The sequence below is a fragment of the Anas acuta genome, chromosome 21, assembly GCF_963932015.1.
Source record: "Anas acuta chromosome 21, bAnaAcu1.1, whole genome shotgun sequence".
NCBI classification, from domain to species: domain Eukaryota; kingdom Metazoa; phylum Chordata; class Aves; order Anseriformes; family Anatidae; genus Anas; species Anas acuta.
The window spans coordinates 6,999,839-7,019,785 of NC_088999.1; the positions used below are offsets into that span (position 1 = coordinate 6,999,839).

The 19,947-nt window shown below is 48.3% G+C and overlaps 1 protein-coding gene across 12 annotated transcripts in view; it reads left to right on the forward strand.

Annotated features, from left to right (window-relative positions):
* The window catches only part of CSMD2 (CUB and Sushi multiple domains 2), a 322,375-nt gene that overhangs the window by 264,680 nt on the left and 37,748 nt on the right, over positions 1–19,947 (forward strand). For all 12 annotated transcript variants that reach the window (XM_068657555.1, XM_068657554.1, XM_068657553.1 and 9 more), the window contains 10 exons: positions 436–552; positions 1,280–1,489; positions 3,089–3,277; positions 6,103–6,280; positions 6,767–6,912; positions 10,683–10,763; positions 11,701–11,814; positions 13,488–13,676; positions 14,211–14,357; positions 15,325–15,513. In XM_068657555.1, the coding sequence (XP_068513656.1) occupies positions 436–552; positions 1,280–1,489; positions 3,089–3,277; positions 6,103–6,280; positions 6,767–6,912; positions 10,683–10,763; positions 11,701–11,814; positions 13,488–13,676; positions 14,211–14,357; positions 15,325–15,513 (1,560 nt within the window). The remainder of the gene's footprint in view (positions 1–435; positions 553–1,279; positions 1,490–3,088; positions 3,278–6,102; positions 6,281–6,766; positions 6,913–10,682; positions 10,764–11,700; positions 11,815–13,487; positions 13,677–14,210; positions 14,358–15,324; positions 15,514–19,947) is intronic.

Consider the following 19,947-nt stretch of genomic DNA (forward strand, 5'->3'; position numbering starts at 1 on the left):
GTATAGCAGTCAAGGTAGGTCAGTTAACCAGAGAAAGCAGAGGTAACTGGAGTCAAAATAAGATCACTCTGGGTCTCCACAACAATTTTCGTGGTGGTTAAAAATTCAAACAAGCGCAGTGTGCATGATGTGCACTGTTATGGTGTCTACGAAGGCAGCAGACCATCCATCTTGCAGCTTAAATCTGTCTCTCCCACTGTGATCACCAGCACGGTATCTCTGGGTCGAGGCTTTTATCTCGAGGACAGGAGAAAGGCGCATGCATTAGTAATGCAGCCATTCACTGCCTGGAAAATCTGTGCTAGCTCCTTAGCAGTCTGTCCTTTTTTTCCTCTTCTTAGGTTTTTTATGTCTTTAATTCCCATATTGCTGGCTGGCCGTGGCCATACAGAGACCTGCAAGTGGTCCTGACCATTAACACTGTTGGTTTTACAGCCCAATGTGGAGGAACAGCAGAAGAGATGGAAGGAGTGCTCCTGAGCCCAGGGTTCCCAGGAAACTACCCCAGCAATCTGGACTGCACCTGGAGGATATTGCTGCCAGTGGGGTTTGGTGAGACAGTGGGTTTGGGGTTGGTGCTATCATAAAAGAGACAAGAGGAAGATAGAAACCCTGTTCAGTAGTGCTTGGCCAGTGCTGGATGCTCTGCTGGCCAAGATGAGTTACAGACATTGGTGTTTGACATCCTGATCCCACTTTCCATTAAAGGTGCATTTGTATGGTGCTATGCAATGATTGACACTTTTTCAAAAGGTTTTCCCATCTTGAATTACTCCTGTTTGTAATAGCCTAAAAATATCACCAGCTGTTCCTCCCTTTATAAACGTGAAAGGTGACCAAAGCTTTTGTCAAACTACATCCTACATGAGGTAGATTGCATGCAGCCATCATCACATTAGAAATTAGGATCTCCCCAACCATTAGTAAGAGAGATTTGCACACCTCCAGCTCAGCTGCTCTCCAGGCCAGCTCCAGCAGGGTGCCTGATTGCCAGGGGCTGGAAGTATTGCATGCCTGGAAGAAGGGCTGATGCTGGACTTCTTGAATTAAGTTTCCTCCTCCAGGTGTAGCTGCATGGCTGCTGTGTGCTGCTGAGTACACAGCATTAATAGCCTGATCTTGTCTGAAACTAGCAGGACAAGGCACCCTCTACCTCCGACACAGTAAATGCCCTCCTTCTGATTGACTAGGCTGTATTGGGCATCGCTGAGTGAGCAGTGCTGATGTGTTAAGGCCTGTGGATAGCTTTAGAGGTAAACTGTTGATTCTTCCTCCCCAGGTGCTCACATCCAGTTCCTAAACTTCTCCACCGAGCCGAACCACGACTTTGTTGAAATCCGCAATGGGCCGTACGACACCAGTAATGTCATCGGGCGCTTCAGTGGCACCGAAATCCCGGGCTCCCTCCTGTCCACGTCTCATGAAACCACCGTGTACTTCCACAGCGACCACTCGCAGAACAAACCAGGCTTCAAGCTGGAATACCAAGGTAGGGAGGCCACTGAATGCACAGTGCTGGGACAATCCTGTCCCCAGGTGCTAGTGCTGAGGATGAGGGAGAGAGGGTGGGCTGCTATTCTGTTGAATTCATCCCACAAGGACTTAATCCAAATGAGTGGAAAGGTGTTACAAGAAGACCATGCATAATCCTCGTAACTGGGATCTGTTCGCCCTGACTTATGCCTACGGCAAATAACAAATGTTCCTGGAGTGCTTTGTGACAGTGAAATGCCTTTGAATTAATTCCAGCTAGATTCACTTAGATCTTGGCTCTGTCGCCTGTCATGTGCAACGAGAGGAGTCCTCAGCAGCTGAGTCTCCTCTGGAATTTTGCAGCTGCTTTTCAGTCTCAGCTGAAGTCCGGTTTGGGCACACCCAAACGCATCCCTTCCATCCTCAGCTGCAGCCTAACTTTGTGCTGAGGCAGGCTGCCGGAGGGAAACGAGCAAATGAGTAAATAGCTAAATAATAGAACAGTGGCTCTGGCATGGAAATGTGGAGTGAAAGTAGAGAAATAGCTGACTGAAGTCAAAATATGCGCTCAGTACAGTTTTTGGAAATGATGGGCAAATAGAGATGCTTAGGTTCTTGCCCAGCATGTGTCCTCAGACAGCTCCCCAGTTTTAATGTGATGTCCTCTGAGCTGCAGCTGCTGCAGTCTCTGCAGCCAGCAGAGCAAGGCCCTGCAAGTGCCCCTCTTACTGGATTTGCTGCTCTTTGAAGGTGCTGGATTGAGGCTGCCTTCGGGTCTTTACCCTGCTGAAAGAGGACGTGATCCCGCTTGATCCACAGCCCTACCTTGAATGGGCTCTCTGCAAAATCCTTCGGTCCCCTTTGTCCACCTGGGAATATGGGCAAAGGACACCAAGGGCAGATGGGGTGCTCCACACTGAAGATAAGCAGGACAGGCTTCGCTCTGCAGCAGCTGGGAGCCAAACAGCCCAGCTTGTCTGGGAGAGAGATCTGAGGAGTGGGGAAGATGGAGCACGTGTCTCCAGCCATGTGCTGTAGCCAAGGACTGACAAAGGGCTGACTCCCCAGAAATAGCAATAAAAGCCGCTACTCATACTTAATTGAAAACATTAATTTTGCCTTGGCTGTCCTGTTCATGCACCATATAATTCATGCGCTGCTGCACAATTTCGGAAGGAATGTGCTCGGTGAGGCACTCTGGGTAATCTCATGGAAATTGCTATGCAAATGAGCTCCAGCAAGGCTGACCAGTAATTTGTAATGCCAGGTGGAACATGCTAACTGCTTGACTCGCATTCATCATCGGGATCGTCCACATTTTGTTGAAAAACAAGGCAGATTTCCCAATTAGAAGTGAAGTGCGGGGTAAACCTCTGCATGCAAACTCCAGAGGACCAGGGTGGGCACAAGTGCTCACATCTGAGGCTAGCATGAAGCAGCAGCAGGATTGTCCCTCATCCTCCATGCAGATGTGTGCATGGTTCATTAAAGTTTTATCTCTTTCAATTAAGTCATTGTACAAGGAGGAAGTAGCCAAGCAGCATGATGAGTGTACTGTTCATGCTTCTATGAGAAAATATAACTATGAAACATTCCACTTTGTTTTTTTTTCCAGCCTACGAGCTGCAGGAGTGCCCTGACCCTGAACCTTTTGCCAACGGCGTTGTGAGAGGAGCTGGTTACAACGTTGGCCAGTCCATCTCTTTCGAGTGTCTGCCTGGGTACCAGCTGATCGGGCACCCTGTCCTGACGTGTCAGCACGGCACCAACAGGAACTGGGATCACCCATTGCCCAGGTGTGAAGGTATGGCTTTGGGCTCACCCTGAGAGAAAAAATCTAGACTTCATTGATTTTCACATGCCCACGTGTGCAGACTGCTTTGGGGAACACAGAAATTGTACTGCAAGACCTGTGGTGAGCTCCTCACAGATGTTTCCCAGACAGCTCCTCTGCTCTCATGCATAGCAGCTATGACATTTGTTTTCTGTGCTTACAACAAACAAAAACCATTGTTGCTGTGTTGGCCCTGTTAAACGACTGCTGATGCATTGTCAGGTTTACAGCTTGTAGAAATGACTCTTTCTGTTTTTCTTTGCACCTTTTACTTCCCCTCGTTTACCAGCCCACAGTTTCGTGCTGACACTGAGCATGGTTAGAACAGTGTTTTATTGTCCTCGGTAAGGTTCTTGCCTTTTGCCAAGTCAAACAACTATCAAAGTCAACATTTTTATGATGAGCCAGTGTGCCTCAATAATCAGGTAGAGAAGAGAGGCTTTGATCAGCCCTGCTGTCTGTGAGCACAGCTTCTCCTGCTGGGCTGCAGTGCCCTTAGCACTCGCTGCCACGCTGCGTCCCTGGTAAAAGACCCTTGCGGCTCTGGGGACTCCTAGTGTGGGAAGACTGTGCCCCTGTCTTGTCTTCTTAGTGTGGCGATATTGGGAAAACAACCCAACAGTTCTTGTAGTCTTGAGCAATCTCTGTTTCTTGAAGACCAGGTGCGCTGGGAGGACCCTGCTGCCCAAAGGGGGTCAATCGATGTTGTAGGCATCGAAGCTCCAATGTCCAGGTTCTCTTTTCAAACCCCAGAAGGGCTGTTTCAGTCTTTTTATTCTTTGGACCAGTGGGCTGAGTGTTGTGTGGTTTACTTTAGAAAGGTTTCGTGTGAACCCTTAAGAAATTCAAGGTTGCTTATTGAAGATTTCCACTGCACTTCCCAGGAGCACTGACCCTTATCCCGGCCTCCCTCCAGCACTTGGTCTGCAAGAGCTGTGTGCTGGGGAAAGAGAGGGAGGGCTGATGCTGTGCTGCTTTCAAGTCCTAAGTCCTTGAACTCTAGAGAATGCAAAGCATAAAGAACCGGATCCTCAGCTGCTCTTCAGTGGCTGCAGCAACGCAACAGAGATGTGCATGAGTTGAGAAATTGTTCGGCGCTCAGCGCGCTGGCTGAGTACCTGGTGTGCTGCTGGTAGGGCTCACGGCTGGGTGGCAGCAGGATTATGCCCTTATTTACCTCTGGCATCAGCTCTGCCAGCTACAACCACGCAGTCCTTATTCCTTACTACTGTGTTTAAGTAGCTTCCTTGTTCAGCAGCACTCCTGACGGAACAAAGGGGCGAGGGGTTAGGCACACTTTGGGCCATTTGCTTTTTTTTCCCTCTTTGTGCACATCCGCTGGGCTGTTAAGTGCTGCTGAAGTCAGTGCAGAACTTTCTCGCTGTTTCCAGAGATGCAGCCAAGCTGGGCGGCCCATTTTTGCATAGCAGCAAGCAGCGATGTCTCTCTGCCTTAGGCTAACCACCTCACCTTCCCCACATAGGTCACAGCTGAAAGCCCTTTTAATTAAAAGAGTTGTAATTCTAAAATAAATGCACGGAAGCTTGAGGTTTCCAGCAGCACCCCAGGGAGTTTTTCCAGCGATCAGCAGGCTGCCTGCTGCGCAGGGTGGAAAGGAGCTCAGCCTCCAAGGTTCCTTGGGTGTTTGTTTAGGAAAATGAGCGTGTGGATTTATATAAATACACATGCTTTTCTCAGCTTGACAGACTACGTGAGTAGGCAGAGCAGAACTAGGCAGTAAATATTTGGAGCCTGGCTCTAGCTTCACATCTGGCACATCGAGTCATGTCCAGAGTGGTGGAGGTCTGTGGGGCTGCTCCTGTATGAGGAGGAGTGTGTGGTGCTGTATGGTACTGTAGCACCGAGCCCGAATTAAAAATGTGTACTGGGAGGAAGAATGCAATAACCTAAGCCAAGGATAATACAGCAGTGTGGCTCCTAAAATGGAGCTGGCTGAGGCAGACGGCACTGCACTTACCCTGTGCACGTGCCTTTGGTCGTTGCAGGCTGTCAGCAATGTGCTGCAGACATTATCATTCACCTACACAACTGTGCCAGGGAGGTCCAGAGGCTGGTGCTTGTACATGGGATTTCTGCACCCAGGGACTTGCTGTGGCCCTCCTGCACTGCCATCAGCAGGATGTCATCTCTCTGTCTCTCTTTTTCACTGCCCAGGCTGTTCCTAGTTACGTCTCTGTAGTTTGCAAGTTTGTTTTAGACCTGGAAGATACCTAGTGCAACAGAGCTGTCGTCTTGATTAATGAATTGGATGCTTCTGTTTTACAAATAAATCCTCATTTCCCCCCTGCTTAGAAGCGATCTGTGAGCAGCCAGCTGCTCCGTGGTTCTGGTCCAGGCCACGCTGCGTGAGCGGGTGAATAGATTTGCCCACTGGTGGGATCTGGTCAGGAGCTGTATCTTCCATGCATGGGTGCAAACAGCTGGTGGAGCCCAAAGACTTTTCCGAGGGTATAAGATGGAGTTTGTTTGTGCACCTGGCTATCGCATCTGTACAAAACACCCTGACAGTCTCCTTTCAGCTCAGGAGCACTTAACAAATTTATTCTAATGGAATTAAGTTGAAAAGGTTAGATGTAGTAGTGACAGATACGAATTATTCATGGCAAGGTCGGCTGAGGTTCTGGGGCTGGATCCACCTGTATTCTGCCCAAAAGGAAAAAAAAAAAAAAAAAAAAAAAGAAAAGAAAAAAAAAAGAAAAATGGGAAATAGGAGATCTTTGTGAGTTACTGTTTTGGGGTATTTGTTAATTAGGTTTGTGTTTGATTACCTGCAGTGCCTTGCGGGGGCAACGTCACCACCCAGAACGGTACGGTTTACTCTCCTGGCTTCCCCAACCAGTACCCCAATTCCCAGGACTGCACTTGGCTCCTTACGGTGCCTGTGGGCTATGGGATCCATCTCAACTTCACTCTGCTGCAAACAGAGCCCTACAATGATTTCATCACGATTTGGTGAGTACAGCAGAGGCATGAGGACTGACCAGGGCTGCTACCAAGGCTTCATTTCTGCAAGAAATGGCAGATGCACGGAGCATCCCTTGCTGCAGTGCGGGGATTCTTGAGCTTGTAGCACTAGATCAATAGCTGACTTTCAAAATATCTCACTGTCCACTGTGCAAACAGAGCGAAACTTCTTCGGAAAACTGGCCCTAATTCTTCAAGTTCTGAGGTTAAAAATAAAGTTTGTGCTTGCAGTTATCTGTTGGGCCAGCACTGTGCTGCCAGAGGAGATCATCCTGTCATAAAGGAGTGGGGAGAGGGGCTGGGGGCCCAGGTCAGCTCTCTAGGGATACAGTAATACAGATGAAGAAAAAGAAGGAGGATGAGGAGGAAAGAACAGAAAAAGTTTCTATGCATGCAGTGTAGGAGCTTGGTTGATGCCTATGATGAAAGATGTATACTAATGCTTTTTCTTGTGTTTCTGACCTACGATTTTAGGGATGGTCCACAGCAAACAGCCCCACAGCTTGGTGTGTTCACTGGCAACTCTGCTAAGAAGTCAGCCCAAAGCTCTTCCAACCAGGTCCTGATGAAATTCCACAGCGATGCAGCCAACGGGGGGATTTTTGCCATTTATTTCTACGGTCAGTGTTGCTTCCTGAGCGTGCATTATACCTGCCTGTGGGATATGGAGGGGCATGGATCAGTTGTGGTTTGTTGTGGGGAGACCTAGTTCTAAGGAAGAGAATTTATGGAAAAAATATGCTTTTACCTGAAGTCTTCTGCAATGGGGTGTGGTTTTCACAGGTTTGAGACTGAAAGTCTCTTAGGCAGACAAGTAAGTGCTGGCAAGATGTCCCACAGTCTGGGCAGACGTGGAAATCCATCTGTAACGTTGTGATAATTCAAGCACAGATCAAGTGCCTGCAAACCAACAGCCATGCCAATCCTGTGCCTCTCTCAAGGTGATGCTGTAAATACTGTCCTCTCCGTGGCAGATCCCATTATGGGATAGCTCCACTTTGCTTACTTAAAAATCTTCTCTGCAATTTTCGCTGGATACGGTATTGTCTTTCCAATGCCATGCTAAACCAATTAGATCATCCTGCTGTCCCATTTTAAATGACAACTATGTTCCAGCTGAGAGGTGACTTTAATTCTCTGGGGAGGAAAATGATTTTGTAAATCCGTGAATTATTTGGGGATTCTTTGGTGTGAGTGCAGCTCACACCAGAGAGAGAGAGATGTTGGGTATAACATCAAAATGAGAGCATTTGCTTTCCGCCACTAAACGAGAGCCCAATTTTAAATTGGATTAGCTAACAAGTTGCTACAGCAGTACTGGGATTTTGGAAAGTGCAAATGGAGACCTCCTCGTGCTTTGGTAATTTGCTTGCAGCAACTTCAACAAAGTCGAACATGAATTACACGATGAATCTGTGCAGAATGTTTTAGCTCACGCTCAGTTCCAAAAGGCGAGTATTATACAGATAGGCTGAATTTAAAGAATGCTTGCTAGGCTTCGGAGGGAATTGGTTTGCTGCTGCAAAACACTGTAAGATTTATATTACTAGACAATGGTGCGTATATAACAGTTATGCAAAAAAATATGGGTTAGGCAGTTTGGCTCAGGAATGAGCGGTACGTAAACACTGCTGCAGTTCAGTGAATGCTTCCTTCTGTAATATGAATTAGATACTGTCATTGCTGTGCTTAGAGCCCATCAGCATATGTCACTGTTCTCTAGCCTTGATAGCCCTTCATAGTGAGGCTTTTTTAGCTGCTGGTTGATCTGGGGTCTGCAGCCATTCGTGGGCATTCCAGGCAGGGGGGGTCTGGAGTTTGTGCTGGTAGGGATCAGCACCGCCAGCACTCGTTTCCAGCCCGTTAACCAGATGGGCACTCCAACAACTGCTTGGCCTTTTAGTAAAGCAGCACTTATGGGTTTATTGGTCCCTTTATGCACGGGACTTTAGGATAAAGCCTAACCCCACAGATTTAACTGGTGGTGGTTGTTGCAGTGAGATTCTTCTCTTGGCTCTCATCCTGCATGAAGTGCCTTGTACCCCAAAGAGCTGGGAGAAGGGTTCACAGGGATCAGGCAGTGCAGTCAGTTACATCTTTGGTTTGCTCTTTGGGGTGTAACTGCAGGAAATGGAATTTCCTCGGGATCCGTAGCAGTGTATGCTTTAATATCTGCATAGTGGCAGATCTAGGCCATGGGCATCCTCTTCCAGCTTTCAGTTGTCTCTCCCCATGCGGTGGAAATCAGCAGCACCCTGTCAGAGAACTGCTGCCCTTTTAAATGCCTGCAAAGAAATGTTTCCTTAGGGTGGAGGAAGGGAAACAAAGGAATGATTCAGAGAGCTTGAAGACTCAGTAGCATCCCTTGAAAAATGATGCTGTTGCACCCGTTATTTATCGGGTTAGTCCAGGTGCCAGCTCGAAGTGATGTGTGACTGCGATGGGAAGGGGTTTTATGGCACAGTAACTCAGGGGGTCCCAGAGCGGTTTCAAGGACAGGGCTCTTGTTTTGTCCCAGTAAGAACAAATGGAGGTTCTGTTTTAAGGAGCTTCGCTGGTGCTGTATCACCCATATGCTGAAGCCACCTTAACCACACATTTATTGAAATATGGTCCATTAAGGAGAGGAAATTAATGCTGTAAATGCTGGGTTATCTTTCTGTTTCAACAGATGCTGTCAAGCACTTTTTAAATAGCATTTAATCTAAATTTTTATTACTGGTTCCCCTTTGCCCCGCTGTCAAACATCTGTTTAAAAGATTGCCAGCCAGTGTGTCCCCTGCTGGGATGGCTCTTTGCTGTGGAACAGAAGGGTTCTCCCCCACTGCCCTATCTCCTGCTTTTCAGGCAGTTTTGAAAATTTTGGCCAATCTGGGCCTCCCCCACCACACCCTTTTTTTCTTTTTTTTTAAAGTTAATATTCACAGAACCATTTTTTGCACCACACAGATGCTGATAACAACAGAGCTGGCACCTCCCTTTGCTCCCCCTGCTAGAGTTGAGCTCACTGTAGCAGTGTGTTTTTTCCTCCCCTTCACACACTTAGGATCATGCCCCCATCCCTTCCAGTAACCCAAAAACAGCTGCAACCCCCCCAGCCCTGTCCCACACCCTGTAAATGTCACATTTTTCCATGCAGCTTTTGGGGAAATACTCTTCTTCCCCACTTTAGGGGGCAGGGGAATTGGGGTGAGAGGATGGGAGTCGACTTCTTTACATGTGTGTTTAAGCATTATCATAAGCCTCATTAAGGTTGCTGCCAGCTTTGCTGTTGTGTGAAGAGTTCAACATAGTGGAGTTAGTAAGAATTAATATTCAGTGGCAGCTTGAGCTCCAGTATCTTAAATTAAAGGGCTGATATAAATTTCAGAGGAAGTTATGCTTGTCCAGGGTCAGGTGCGGGGGGAGCAAAGATTCAGAGAAGTGCTGAGCAAATAGCAGAAAATGTCTTTCATTAATATTCATTTCGATCCCAGTACCATTTTTTTCAATTTAACCATGCTCACAGCTCTCGTGTGTTTATTTTCATAAGCAGCACAGTTCTCAAGCCTTATGCACCCATATACTCGTAAGCAGTACATTTGTTTTGCTCAGTGTTTGCTCATCTTTAATTTTTGATGGGGAATTTGGTATTTGCAGTGTATTTGGGCAGGTGCGTGAGTCATAGGAAATTTTCTGCTCCTCGACTCGAATCCTTGTTCCCATTTAGCCCCACGGTACTCCTGAAGAAACACCGAACTGGGTGAGAGTGCAGTGTCTGAGCTGCTTTGCTTTATGCGAGGCACTGACACGAACCATGCCCAGGTCACTTCGTGAACTTTGAGCTACGTTCAGAATTTGCAGCTGAAACCATTTGCACTCCTGGAATTATTTGCAGATGAAATTAATGAATAATTCCAGGTTAAAAATAAATTATTGGGTATTTAATTCTGTGTTCAAGGACAGGCGGTGAAGATGAAATTCCCTGAATAATTATTGCAATTTACTTAATGCTGGAGCAGTCCTGCACACTTCTGTGATTGACCTAATTCTGCTGAGGGTCACAAAGATCTTCTCTCTTAGTATCCCAAAAGACAGTGCCATTGCTTCATGGCAGCACCAGTCACTCATCATTCAGTGTTCATCGAAACAGACTATCAGTGTCTGGGTACTGTACATCCCCAGAATGATGAAAATGCGTTTACTGTCAGATGTAAAAAACTGGAGAAAGCTGCACTGGGGCACAAACAACTGGAGAATCTCTCTAGGGCTTGGAAGGGGAAAGGGCTAGTTGCATTTTTGCCAATTCCTTCTGCATGTTGAGAGAGGATTTGCTCTGATGTCTGGTGTGCTTGGCACCGAGACAGTCGTCCCCAGCTTAATTTACTGTTCTGCCTTTGCTGTCTTTCAGCCTACCAGCTCTTCAGATGTCAGCCTCCGACCATCGTTCCCAATGCAGAAGTCATCACCGAGAACGAGGAGTTTAACATAGGTAGCCTCCCGTGGTCCCCTTAGCCCTCCTTCCCTGCCTGTCCCCAGCCACTGGGAATACCTGGGGGAGGACACACAGACACACGTCATGTCCAGGGGATGGCACCCCAAATCTGGGGCTCCAGGAGACCTCTCCACCCATGTAATTGTGTGCTGTGGGGAGGCGTGCGTGACCCTGCTCAGCAGCTGACTCCACACGGAGTCAAATTGACCTCGTTGTCCCAAGACTTTTCCTCTTGGTCAGTGCAGAAGTGGTTTGTCTTTTGTGAAAGCCCAGAGCTTGCTTGGAAGTGCTCAGAGATCTTTGCCACAATACTAGTTTTTGGCCTTCACGCATTTCAGGTGTTTCAAACAATGCCTTGTGGAGAAGCTTAGAGGCCACTACTATTTTTATTTTTTTTGAGAACCTTTCACCCATACCGACTGCCTTTTGTATTTTTGCTGCTTTTCACGGTTACATCCACATTACGCCCGCAACCAGTGAAGTAGCTGTGATTTTTTTAAAAGCAGCTTTTCTCACCTGCCTGCTCTGAGGAAAGTCTTCACCCAAATAGCTAGCAGAAATCAAAACAGTCTCAGCGATGTGACAGTGGTTTATCACAAACGAGGCACAGCGTGCCTTTCCCTGCCTTCTGTGTCTGCCCAGTCTGTGTCGGCGCGTAGCAAGCGGAGCTGGGGGCAGCATGGCATGAAGAGCTGGGGGCACCCGAGCAGGCAGGGAAGTGGGTGGGATGGCCTGACCTGCACGTCTGTAAAATGCTCCAAAAACATCCAGAAATCCAAAGTGAAACATACGCAGCCTGAGCCACACAGCCTGGAGGTAGCCTTGATGGCAGAAGCTGGATCAAGAGGTCCCTGCTGGCCGTGCTGCCCTCTCCTCGGGCCTTAATGACTTGATCCTTCTGCTCGGTCAAGATGTTTTCTCTTTCTGTCTGTAGGTGACATCGTGAGGTACCGATGTCTGCCTGGCTTCACGTTGATCGGAAATGAAATCCTGACCTGCAAGCTGGGCACCCATCTTCAGTTTGAAGGACCCCCACCCACCTGTGAAGGTAAAGCCTGGGGGCGCAGAGAGGCAGCCGGAGCTTTCTCCCCCACAGACTGCTGCAAAAGAGGCAGCAATGGATGGCAGCTGGGGGAAGTTTCCTTGCACATACCACATTTTCAGACCTCTGGGGTCGCACTATTACAAAAGCAGAGCCTGGTGAGGAGGGTAGCGAGGCACCTCTGTGCAGGGAAAGGCTCCTCTCCCTACCTGCCCCCTGCAGCACAGGACCCTGCACCTTGGCTCTGCAACAAGCAAACAGCAGTGAGAAATTCCCTGGGTGGCTTACTGCAGCAGCTCCATGATAAATAACAGGGAGAATTCCTCTCTCTGACAGCTCATGGGGGATTTGCAGGCTCTCTGCATATGGGGGGGCGGCTCTGCCTCTTGTTGGGTGCTCCCGAATTACGCCCCAAGGCATGAAGTCAGGAGGTGCTTTAAGCTCGTGCTTGCTGAAGGGAGACTGAGTGAAATCTTGCTGAGCAGAGAGGGCTGACACACCGCACGTCTGGCTGCCTTTGCGATGTCATTAAACAGCCACCCGGACGTCCTTACCGTGGGAGGGGGAGGAGGATTCTGCGCTGACAGCTTGCCAGAGACACACGAACAGCCAAAGCAGGGAAGAGCAGGCTGCAGCTAAGTGCGCTCCTCCAGCGAGGTGATCCCACGAGGAACAGCTTCTCTATTAGTGCCACCGAATGTATTACATGGGAGAAAAATGAATGCCCCGAGCACACACTGCATTGTACACCTTGCTGCTGCTCAGGAGGGCTCCCAGAGATGTTTCTGTGCTGCCATGTTACCTTATTTATCCTTTGGATTCCTGCTGGTACTTTTGTTCGCTCCAACCGTGATTATTTCATCTACTTCATTCCCTCCTATCTGAACATTTTTACCATATAATAGGATATTTTTCTGTAGCTTTATTCTCTGTGAAATAGCATGAACTGAAGGAGAGAAACGGAGGTCATTCAATTATTTACTGATGGTTGTTAGCCTGGGGGTAAAGGGACTGCTTAAATTACATCTGGCCACCAATTTACAGAGGTCAACAAATCACTGATGGGATTAAGGATTTGGAAAGAATACTCTGTTCTTTCTGGATAGTTCTGACTATTTTCTGTTAATACAAGTACAGCGTTTGCACCGAGTTTTAGAGACAATTATGGATAAATAAAGATCCCTTTCTTTTTATGCTTTCTGCTCACTTTGTGTGTCAGCCTCCTCCCCTGGGGCATTGTTGGCCTTTTTATTTTGGGTTTTCAGATGGATTGTATATTTCCAGAATTCCACTGAATGGGCTCTAGTGATTAGAGAAAGGAGTTGGAGTTATGTCCTAGCTGACAACTCCATGGGTGACCTGGGATAAGCCTCTAGTTCCATGATGCAAAGACAGTTGAAGGTTTTTGTTTGGGTAGTTGCTTTTTGCCCCTTCCTTTAAATTTGGTAATTGCTTGAATTTGCACAATAGGGCATGCTTCAGTCAGAGCCTATTTCAGCATCTGGGGACTCTATGAACCACAAGGATCTTGGTGTCCAGTGAAAGGATGTGGGTGGGAGCTGTGCTCTATCTTGACTTGGCTCGTGAAGATAGACCTTGGCCATAGTAAGTTGTTTTTCCTTCCTTACTTCACAAGAAAGACAGATTTTTCTCTGGTCTCTCCTTCATGCTTCCTTCAGTGCCTTGCCCGATGAACGAGGTTCTGACAGACTCCACCGGTGTGATCCTCAGCCAGAGCTTCCTGGGAAGTTACCCCCACTTTCAGACCTGTTCTTGGGTGGTCAAGGTAGAGCCTGGATATAACATCTCCCTCACCATCGAGTACTTCCTCAGTGAGAAGCAATACGATGAGTTTGAAATCTTTGATGGTAAGAGATTCTCTAGTTTGACTTGCCTGGCAGCAGAGGTGTTAGTTGTTAATCTCTGTTCCCAGGGCATTGCGAGGAGAGTTTCCCACCACCACCTGTAATCTTCCACTGGACTTAAAGAAAGCTCCTCCTAAGTCTCATTGATTCTCTGAATAAGAAAATATCATTGATTTGATTTTCAGACGTCTGTAAAGTAATTTTTCCCTGCTGAAGCTTCTGCGTTTACTGGAGCTAAAGGCATAGTGCCTGAAGCAGAAGCTTGGTCTTAGCCTGGTCTTACTGCAGTCAACAGGTTTTTGTTTGCTGTTGCTTTCCTGGGAGCCAGGTGTATTCTTTGGGGCTCATGTTCACAAAACAAGCACTAAGCATGAGCTGTCGTTCATGGACTCATGGTAAAGTGGAAGCTCTCACACTCTGATTTCAAAAGGCACCTGTTTCTTCTTGCAGAAACACACCCTGGCACGTGAGGGTGTGAGTGACAATTTCTGTGTGTCAGCCTTGACTTTTATTCGTTCCCTTCCTCTTTCCTCACAGGTCCCTCTGGCCAGAGCCCTCTGCTCTTGTCACTGAGTGGGAACTACTCTGCTCCTCTGACTGTTACCAGCAGTGGGAACAAAGTCTATCTCCGTTGGTCCTCTGATCATGCCTACAACAGAAAAGGCTTCAAAATCCGCTACTTCGGTAAGCACCCAGCAGAGACTGCATGCCTCTGCCAGAAACGTGGTCATCTCCTCAGCGAAGGATCTCCACAAAATTGCTGCAGAGGGGCAGAGGCCATCTGTGGTGGCAGAAGGTGCCAAGGCCTGGGAGGGCACAAAATGCTGGCCTTGTTCTAAGGCCTCAGTGGGGATTGGTGAGGCTTGGGAAAGCGAGTTTATTTCCAGCAAAAAAAAACCTCACAGCTCTGGCTGGGCTTCCTCCATCACTGTTACAATTCAGAACCAAAAATACAATAACCACAGACAACTTGGCCCTGGATGCATGAAACCATCCCATGCAATTCACAGTGAAGATTCCTGTGTTACAAAACCATTGTATCTCTGGAATGATGAGGCCATTTTGAGATGTTTGAAGGTTACCATCACAAAACATTAAAACTTGTGTTAGGAGCTTCCTGGTGCCTGAGACACGACTGACATGTCACTGTGCTACAGCATTTGCAGCAAACTGTTTAAAACACATCATGTCCCGGTCAGGCATTCTGCCACAGCTCTCGGAGGAACAGGACCAGGGAGTCCTGGTTGCTCGTTCAGCACAAAACCACTGCCAGATACTGAATGCTTGCTGAGAATTCCTTAAAATGAATTACTATTTTTTGGAATTTAGCAAGCTTTAATTAATGAAAGTTATAAAACTGAGTTGAGAACTTGCCAGCATGTCATAAATAAGTAATGGCTTTGCTCAGTAAATGAATTAAGTAATATTTAATTATCAGAAATTACTCTTTATTTCTAGAGCTGAGTGAAACTTGGATAGTAGCTCTACACTCGTTTCCACTTTGACTTTGTATCTATCTATCACAAGTTCTGTTCCTTGCGCAGCCTTAGGTTATGGTAAGCACTGTGTAATCCCTGAGAACGGGAAGGGGATTTGTCTTGATAGAGCCCATCCAGTGATTTATTTATTTTTCCTCTGCCCTTCTCTCCAGCTCCGTACTGTAGCCTCCCGCAGCCGCCAGCCCACGGGCTGATTCTCAGCCAGACGGGTCTGCACCCCGGCAGCACAGTTCGCTTCGGGTGTGACACAGGTTATCGTCTCGTCGGCCACAGCACCACCACCTGCTCCCAGCACCCCCAAGGCTACTTCCACTGGAACGAAGCAATCCCTCTGTGCCAAGGTGAGAGCAGACAGCAGCATCCTTGCACGGACCCAGGGGTCCTGGGGAGAACCGAGTAAAATGCAGTAAAAATGACAAACTATCGTAATTCCCTTAATTCCCTCTGAGATCAGGCTTTGAGCTGCATGTGGGCTGTGAGGGGTGGTCCTCTTATATCCAAGTCCTTGGGAACAGATGGGCAAAGAGTGGAGGGAGTTAACTGTTGAGGAGCAGAGGGTCATTGTCAAGCCTGGGGCAGGTGAGAGAAAATCCATCAGTGCAAAGGCTACCATTTTAGAAGAATTTGAATTCTCAGGAAAGCCACAACTTCTGTTAAGGTCAAGAGAAGCTGTTGTCTGGAAGAATCTGGAAAGGCTGTCAGAGATGTGGGTTCCACTGGGATTTAGTGGCTGGAATTTGCTTTATTATTTCTGGAAATCCACTCTTAGCTCTGTGTGGGATGAGATTTCTCGGGATTCAGATGGTGCCCAGTTTCTGTCGGCTTTACATAAGATTTAGGCCTGTAGTTGTTCTTTCCACATCACCTCCTAATCAGCCGTAATCGTTATGCCCCGTCACACTTAGCACGTGGCTCCTTGCAGGTGTGGGAGAGGAGGGGAGGCAAGGCAGCGTGCACCGGGGGGTTGCTTTCACACCATTTTGTCTCTCTATGCGCACTTTCTGATTGCACCTTTTCCTCAATCCACCAATCATCCCAGCTCCTTTGTGTTGATAAAATGCCCATCTTTATTCAGATGAAGCCTTTCAGTGTCTTTGAACATTCATCCATGTTCCAAGGGAACTGAACACAGGGGATTAATATTACATTGACTTCCCTGGAAACTGGCCAGAGAATGGAGACAGCAGAGGCAAAATCTCGTTGCACTGTGTGCATTGTCACCTGGGCCAAACCTTAAGGAAAAGCAGGATTATTTAGTGTGGGGGTACCAAAGAGCCTTGAAAATTCCTTTCTGTCCTCCTGAATCACTCAGTGCCTCTTGGTGATGCATGGGCTGCGTGCAGTCCTGCCTCTGAAGGCTTGCTCTGTGATGTGGGTGCTTAAATCCATTCGGAGCCCTCTCAAGGTTGTATTTATTTAAAGGCGAGCGGAAAACAGTAAAGCAAGCCCCTGTCACCCAAAGTGCGATGCGTTTGGCAAGGGGGGGGGGACTAGGAAAATGGGCACGAGCTCAGATAATGATTTAACCTCAGCGGTGAGGCAAGCTGGGGCTGCTGACACCAGCAGATGAACCGCACAGCAGGCCCGGCACGCGCCAGGGGCTGTCATGGCAACTGCGCCTCACGAAGCCCTCGCCCAGCGACAGGAATCTCTTCCCCGATACACGCTGGGTCTTTTTTTTTTCAAGGCAAATCGTGTAATCAAAAATCGGTACTAATGCTGCTAAGTGTTCGCTGCCTCGGTGTGCTGGGGATGCCACCTGGGCCTCGGGTTCAGCTCTTTACTCCCACGGGGTGCTGTGGTGTGTGGGGAGCGGACTTGAAGCACAGAGGCAGGGATGGGGTGGACAGAGAGGATGTGTGGGGAGGGCTGTACATGGCTGAGATAGCACCTGAAAGGAGGAATTTAAAGCAGAAATGAGTTTCTGAGCACCAGTACCTCAGCCAGCGTGGAAGGAATCAGAGCAGACCTGTCCATAGCCCCGCTGCCTGGTTTGGAGCTGGGGGCACCTGCGGGATCGCTCACCCCAGGCCCAGCTCCATGGGCTCCTTTCCATAACCCTTTGGGGAAAAACACCTCCCCACTCTGTTTCCCCATGTTCATGTCCAGGATCTCAGTACTGGCCCATGGTCACCAACTGCCTGGAGATGGACACAGGAGGCGAGGAGCAGCAGCGAGCCCGAGCCGTAGGAGAATTCATGGCAGAGCAGCTCCCCCCCCTGGCCTCGAGCTGCTGATAGCCAGGCCTGGCTCGGTTCTCCTTGCCCAGGTCAGCTGCAGAAAATCCAGCACATCTCTTTTTTTTTCGCACTGTTCTCGAAGCCAACTGGCAACCTTTTGTTTTGGGCCGTACTCAATTTCTCCTTTCTGGTGGCTAGGACCGCATGGCAGAGATTTGGGAACTTGATCCACAACACAGCATCAATTGCTCACACAGTCAGCTGCGTCAGGAGGAGAGGAACTGGGGTCCCCGTAAACACATGGCCTAGTTAACAAATGACATTTCCCATAGCTCCCCTCTGCCAGCACATAATCCTCTTCCCCTTCCCGATCCCCTCTGAATAATCTTTACTACGTGCTCTGTCCTAGCTGACATTTATGGAAGCAGCAGAGAATATTCTGCAGGGAACAATCTTGCGTTGGCACAATGGGGGAGAACACAAGATGATCTAATATGCCTTTTCTGTCTCTGCTGCCTATTTTTAAGCTGCTTTGTTTTTGGAATCCCAGCTGCAGATTTGCTTTCATAGCCTCTGTCCCTTTTCCTAGCACATTTTCTTCCTGGAGACTGAGCTTTCATACCCCTGAACCCCCACAAGTGCTCCTCTCTCCCCAGATCATGCTCTCAGTGGGTCTCTCCTGGCCAAATGTTGTTTTTGCTTTTCCCCAGGAACAGCTACTCTTTAATCTTTGTTTTCAGTGGATCGCATTGTCCACGATTTGAGCCTCAGAAATGGAGCAAGGTTATTGCCACCCCAAAAATCAAGCCGGACTCTGTAAATAGGAAGTTACTCATGCTGCATTCTGCTCAGGGATGCCTGACTGCACGGAAAGGCAGGATCCTGCCATCAGGTGCAGCATGCAGCCCGCTCGGTGCAGCAGTTTTCAGCCTAATGAGCTCTTCCTGACCAATACATCTTCACATTGCAGCCTGACCATCTGCAGGAGGAGAAGGTTACTTCTTTGTTGTTATTTCTGGTGGCCTAATGAACTTTTGAGTCAACTGCCTCTGGCCCACGAGCTCTGTATTATTGCTAACTATCTTTTGTATCAGGGCAAGGCTTATGCAATGGAAAATAAATAACCAAGTAGACCTGGCAGCAAACAGAGGTGATAGATTTTGGTGTGGTGTCAGGCTGGAGGCAAAGACTGTTCAGGCCTTGTGCCTCCTCGCTCTGTCTGTCCTGCCTAGGAAGACTGGCCCTGTCCTTGGGGTGGGGTGAAAAGGAGTGAGACGTTTCTTGCTGTCCTTACCAGGGTCTCGCTGAGTTCACATGCTCTCTGCTGACCTCTGAACAAAACTCTTGATGCCAGTGGAAGCTTCCTCATCATGACCTCTCTCTCCAGCTCCCAGGAGCAGAAGAGAGTTGAGCAGAGAGAAGGGAGACGGCTTTGCTGGGGTCAGTGACAAGAGAAGGGGCTCGCTCTCTAACCAGCCTCTCTGACTCGAAGCAGCATCAAAAAGTAATAATAAGAGAACTGCAGGATGGAAGTGAAAGGGTAGGACTTTCCAGGTCTCCTTTTGCCTTAGAACGAAATTGGTATTCAGCGTGGCTGCTTGTCTAGACACCCAGCCTTGTAGAGAGATTCACCAAGCTCCTTAGCTCGATGAAGTGACATACATGTGATTATCATTTCAACCAGGGATATGCCTGATCGTGCTAATACCAGCCTGCTGAATTACTCACACCTATTAGCAACACCAGCATCTGCAAGGTGCTGCGTAATTGTGCTCCAGGCTGGGGCTCTGGCCCACTCATGTAGTAGTAATGGGATAAAAATGGCTTGGACCATGAGTGGTGGAAAGCTCCAGTGGTTGTGCTGATGCTGTACTCAATAATTTTGGTCTCTCCTTTCAATGTCTGGTGGGGGTCCATGTTACCAGAATGTGACTTTCCTAATATTGCTGATTTTCTAACCTGTGGTTGTGCACAGAGGGAATAACGGGAAGGTGAATGTGTGTCCAAGTATCAGCCTGTGGCTCAGGAGGCATAAGCTCAGCTTCTGGTTCATGTACTGGCTGGGTGAGAGCAGCTCAGGCTACTCCAGGAAGGAATGGTTTTCCTTTTGAGCACTTCAGAAATGCAGTCAATTGTTTGGGTTAGCTGTTGGCTTCTAAATCAGTGGCTGTTAGCAGGCTCTGCTCATCTCTGTGCCCTGCAGAGGCTCTTGGCAACCCCATGGGGGGATTTTCTTGCAGGGACAGCTTTACACGTCCCAGCCTTTGCCATTCTGTGCCTGTCCAGATGGGTTGGCTGTGGTCTCCAGCCCAAGCGAGATGGGCATCCCCCAGAGCCAAGCCTCAAAGAGAAGGATGGGAACCTGCGTGTTGGTTTTGGAGGCAAGTCTGGATTTGGCTTCCCAACTCTTCCAAATGCTGATGAAAACAGCACAAGTTCAAGTGACAGACTCCCAGTGCTGGTTTTCCTAGCAGTAGAGAAGAGGGCAATGGGGCTTGCGATGTCTCGTGAAACTCTTGGAGCATAAGTGAACATGATTCTGGTCTGCCTGTATCTGGCTGTTGCTTGTGTTTCTGTGGCCTGGCTGGCCCCTTT